General features: G+C 27.5%; 1 protein-coding gene across 1 annotated transcript in view; it reads left to right on the top strand.

Annotated features, from left to right (window-relative positions):
- The first annotated feature begins 3,223 nt into the window (after positions 1 to 3,223).
- Positions 3,224 to 5,653, top strand: part of LOC108328533 (GDSL esterase/lipase WDL1) — a 2,433-nt gene continuing 3 nt past the window's right edge. Inside the window, exons 1-6 of the mRNA XM_017562411.2 lie at positions 3,224 to 3,374; positions 3,742 to 3,819; positions 4,252 to 4,392; positions 4,548 to 4,624; positions 4,839 to 4,982; positions 5,136 to 5,653. The exon at positions 5,136 to 5,653 is cut by the window's right edge and continues 3 nt beyond it. Coding sequence (XP_017417900.1) covers positions 3,264 to 3,374; positions 3,742 to 3,819; positions 4,252 to 4,392; positions 4,548 to 4,624; positions 4,839 to 4,982; positions 5,136 to 5,352 — 768 coding nt within the window. The 5' untranslated portion in view covers positions 3,224 to 3,263 and the 3' untranslated portion in view covers positions 5,353 to 5,653. The remainder of the gene's footprint in view (positions 3,375 to 3,741; positions 3,820 to 4,251; positions 4,393 to 4,547; positions 4,625 to 4,838; positions 4,983 to 5,135) is intronic.

A 5,653-nucleotide genomic window follows, 5' to 3' on the forward strand; every position in this document is an offset into this window, starting at 1 on the left:
TTTTACCATTTTATTCTTTTAATATAACTATTTTTTAAATTCAAATAATCATTTAAATAAAAAGTTATTTAATAAAAAATACAATTTTTTTTTATAATTTATATCTATACCTATATATAGGGAATTTTTCCTTTTGGTGTATCCACTTTTATCCTTCAATTTACCATTTTATTTAAATTTAACTTATTTTTTCAATTTAATCGTTTTTTAAAATTTAACTATTTTTCTAAATTAAATAAATAAAAATTATCTACTAAATTAATAAAAATCATCTACAAAATAAATAAAAACTATGTATAACTAAATTGTCAAAGTTATTATATTGATTTTTATAATTATAAGTTTATAACTTTTTGTTATCACAAAAGAATAACACAGATGTATACATGTGTTTTTTCTAGTCTATATAAAGGAGATTCTCATTTTGGTATGCATATTTGTTTCATAATTTTATCCTCTGAATAAAAGTTTTTTAAATTAAAATAATTATTCTATCAATATTTTATCCTTTAAGTGATCATTTCTTTAAATTTAATAATTCTTAGGAGTGATTAAATTATTATTAAATTATTTAAAAAAATTTAAGAATTAAAGTATAAGAAACTTTTAAGATATATTGTAGGGAATTTATAATATAAAAGTCGATAAATATGTGAAGGCAAAGGTACTTTAAATATAAAGATTACAAGTAGAAAAGAATTTCATCAAACAAATTTGTATCTATCGAACAATATTGATGAGGTAATTACTTACATATTGCTACACGTACGTGAGATCAAGGCAAAAACCTCCAAATGAATGAAAAATGAGTATTAAATAAACATAAAAAGAGTTTCTTAATTTGGTTTAAGAATATATATATATATATATATATATATATATATATATATATATATATATATATATATATATATATATATATAGGGTTTGTTAATTTATGTAAGGTCTTTTTTTAGTTGGTACACCTTAGCAAAGTGTACCAAGTTTTAGGTTACAAAAATATCCTCATTAAAAAAAACATACTTTAAATCTAAGGGTATTTTAATAATTTTAAAATTTAATTTAAAATAAAAAATAAAAGGTAGTTATTTATCATCCATGACTTTAAGGAAAATTTTAATTATAATATTTTTAAGAATATATAATTTTTAGGAATATATAATTTTCAGAAATGTGATTGCATAAAATAAATAAGACTTTTTATTATAATTTTTTACATATAACACATGATTTAATGTAAAACCTTGTTAAAATGTGGGATTTTAGAAGTGATCAATACATATTATTTTAGAAGTGCACTTTGAAAAAACCTTAGTAAAGCGTTTAGTAAATAAGCTAATGATCCACTCATTTTTTAAAAACAACTAAGTTAATGATGTACTCATTTTTGAAAACCAACTAATACACACTATTAAGTCATGAATAATAGATAACTACCTTTTATTTTATTTTTATTTTAAAAAATAACTAATACACAATTATAAAGCCTAGATGATAAATAACTACCTTTTATTTTTTTATTTTAAATTAAATTTTAAAATTATTAAAATATCCTTAAATTTAAAATATGTTTTTTTTTAATCAAGATATTTTTATAACCTAAAACTTGGTACATGCTAAGATGTACTAACTAAAAAAAATCTTACATAAATTAGCAAATTCCATATATATATATATATATATATATATAATATAACATTTAAACTTAAAACATATTTATAATTTTTTGCTAACTTTTAAACTCTATTTCCTAGTATTTCTAAAATAAGTCTTTACACGTTTTAGTCAGTTTCATTGACTTTTATACTCTCCAAATACTCCTACGAGGAGTTTTTTACACTTTTAAGTTAGAAAGTTAAGAAGAAAAATACCTTTACCTAACTTCACACAAGTTGCCACCATTTAATAAGTGGCTTTAGTCTAAAATCATTTACCCTATCCAAAGAACAACAATCCTAGTTTTTACAGCCACAGGGTCTTCAAACTTGAGATAAATTCAGATCTAAAACTCAATGTAGTAATAAATAAATAATAAGTTACTTTCTTTACTAAATAGATTTAACGAAGTGTGAAATATACGTAAATATTCATTTATGTTTTTAGAAAATGAATACAGCGAGTATATTATAAAAGATTGAATTACCTACCTACAATTATATGATTTGATTTTTTTAATATTTTTTAATAAAATTAAACGAAATCATTTTATAATAATTTATAATTTTTTTATCAACAAAAAAAAATATTGGATAATAAGATTGTCCCAATCCTCACACAAGAGACCAACAAAGATAATGATTTATAATTAGGAATGAGATTATGTTTTGTTTTTATTCTTAATTAAATTAAAAGTTTACTACAATTAATAAAGGTTGTTCCGGTATGTGTAGACTTACGCCATACAAGGACGAGAATAAGAATTTGATTATGAACGAAGGCGGTTAAAGAATAATATGTATGGAAGATTATACAGGGTCTTGTGAGCTTTTATGATCGTATTCACCTAAACTTTTTAAATAAGAAATCAACAATGTTATTTTGTGAGCTTTTGGTCATTAATGTTAGCATTATACAATGATATTATGTTTTAATTTGTTAAACAAGTGTATTAGAAGAAAGAATGTTCTTTTTTTTTATAACTATACTAGCTATATTACTGTTATTATTATTATTATTATTTTAAGGATCCATAAGCGAAATGAGGTAATAAATATATTGATTATGTATATATACACTTATATCATGGATGTGATGAGAACAAGGATTGGCATCAAAGTATTATGCCAAAAATTTGTAAATTATGAGTGATTAAAATAGATTTGATTTGGAGAGATAAGTGGTGAGTAATGAAATGTGATATATCCTTGAAAGTGGTGTTAAATAATTTGTTACAGCATGTTGACACAGATTCCTATGTTTTACCTTTAGTATTCTCCAACACAATGAATGAGCTTGGATACATTTATTTTTGTCTTTTAAAGACATGTTAAGTATAACTGTACAAGTGTTGGACCCTCACAGGAATATTCAGAATCCAATTATGAACCAATTTGAATAATATTGTATTTTGGTAGGGTTTGAGGCATGGAGCATGATGAAATGGCAATATAATATGGCTTAAGGTACAGTTTTGGTGCCGACCAAAAACGTGGCAACACTGATCTGCATCTATAAATTGGATCTCATCCTCACTGTTATTTCTTCATATATGAAAAGAGTGTAGTTGGTTTGTGTAGGGGAGTCAAAGAGTTGAGAAAGAAAATATGGTTGGCCCCATGAGACCTCAGATTGTTCTCTTTGGCTCCTCTATAGTGCAGTTTAGTTTCGACAATGGTGGTTGGGGTGCTATTCTAGCCGGTTTGTATGCTAGAAAGGTTTTTCTCTTTCTCCTCCATTTTCATTCTAACACCAATACCTGCAACTCCATATATATTCTCCAACCACACTTTTTATTTCTTTATTCAACCAAGCTTTAGATTCAATATACAAGCTCACTGAACCTACTAATCTGTCAAAACCTTTAGTTACTATGTATAATGGATAATTGATATTTAAAAAGATTAAATACGATATAGCTTATATATATGAAAAATAATGAGTAAAATTAGAAGACAAGTAAAACATAAATAATGGAGGTAAATATATTATATTTGATCACTGTCAGAAGATATACGTTGAACTTGTTTTTATATATAGTTTTTCTCTAAAATCCTTGTTTTTATCTCACGTTGACATGGCCAGGCAGACATAGTATTGCGAGGATATTCAGGTTGGAATTCAAGGCAAGCTTTGGATGTTTTGGATGAAGTTTTCCCCAAGGTACACAAAAAAAAAAAACATCTTCAATGTCACGTAGATTTTGTTTCTATATATCTTCTTTATTCTATTTTCTGTTCTTTAAAAACATCAAATTTCAGTAATGGCACCTATCCATAAAGGTCAAAAACCATTGAATTGATCTATTGCAGATTATAGCAATGAGAACCCTGATATCTAAATTGTCTTAGGTTTAAACAGAATGGACCTACATTCAGCAAGTATATATAGTCTCATTAAATTTCAAATTTTCTTAGTTTTATTAATACAGTATTAACTATTAAGCATTTCTCTCCACACACGAAAGCAAAGGTTATTATTTAATAGTTTTATTTATCTGATGTACGTGAAGTACGAGATTTTGCTTTAGATAATGTGTGATGAGTTCTACTTTTGGCGATTCTTAGTGACTCTTAGTTATTTTGTTGAACATAGGATGCTCCCGTGCAACCATCGTTGGTGATTGTGTACTTTGGTGGTAATGATTCCGTTCACCCTCACCCTTCTGGTCTTGGTCCTCACGTTCCCCTCCAAGAATATCTTGAAAACATGAGGAAGATCGCTAACCATCTTAAGGTAACAACTTAATCTTCCATACCAAACATTATTTCAGAGCAATATAGAACATGTTTTATACATAAAAAATCATGTCATACAATAGTATTTTTGTCTTTTCTCTGTAATATTTGATGCTGCAACGGTTGACATGTATATATGAAAATATTTGTCAGAGCCTCTCAGACCATATTCGCATTATATTTCTCACATCTCCTCCCATCAATGAAGAGCAACTCCGCAAAAAGCTCAGGTACAAATAATCTTCCTGTTATTGCTTATACATACCTCTCATTTTTTTGCAGGCATTGTTTATATAGAGAGATATAGATAGTGGTGTTTTTACACTAATACATAACATTTCTGCTATAGCTGTATCTCATCTCCATCCCTTTAAATTAAGTAGTTAGATAACATTGTTTTGTACTGCACTACACAAGTTTTCTAATGAACTTCACTGAATGCAGTGCAACTCAGTCAGGAAGAACCAATGAATCCTGCGGAGAATATGCAGACGCACTAATGGAGCTCAGTGAGGAGCTGAACGTCAAGACCATTAATCTGTGGTCTGCAATTCAGACAAGGGATGACTGGTTAGATGTTAGCTTCACGTGAGTACATATATATTCACAAAACTTTTCTATTTTTCTTTCAGGAAAAGAAGATAATTTTAATGCAAAGTAAAAAATAAATTTGAATATAGTATAATCATATCTTATTTGAGAACTGATTAAGTGATCTGTTACATTATTAATGCTGGTTAGGGATGGAGTTCATCTATCAGCAGAGGGAAGCAAGGTGGTAGTGAAGGAAATACTAAGGGTTCTGAGAGAAGCAGATTGGAAAACCAGTCTGCATTGGATGTCAATGCCAACAGAATATGCAGAAGATTCACCATATTACCCTCCCGCTCCTGATGGAACAACCACCATTAATGTGTCCTACTGTGTCTCGCGAAGGTCTTTGCAATGGGATCTGTAGAAGCTATATATCAATCTCAGTTACCATGCATGGAACGTTTCAATACAATTGGAGCCCAGATTATATATAATCAAGAGTGTATCAGTAATTAAGATGATTTTATAGTGTGTTTGAATCCTGCTACCAACAAAGTGCATCGCGGTTAGCGGAATGTTGAATCTCTTAAGTATGTTAATTGAGATTCAATCCTAACCATGTGTTTAAAAAAAGAGAGATTATCAACTATAGGTCATATCCTTAGGGCAAAACAAAAACAATGCACCTGATGCATTTATGACTATGCGATTGTAAAATGGTATTG

Source organism: Vigna angularis, chromosome 2 (genome assembly GCF_016808095.1).
Source record: "Vigna angularis cultivar LongXiaoDou No.4 chromosome 2, ASM1680809v1, whole genome shotgun sequence".
Classification (NCBI taxonomy): Eukaryota; Viridiplantae; Streptophyta; class Magnoliopsida; order Fabales; family Fabaceae; genus Vigna; species Vigna angularis.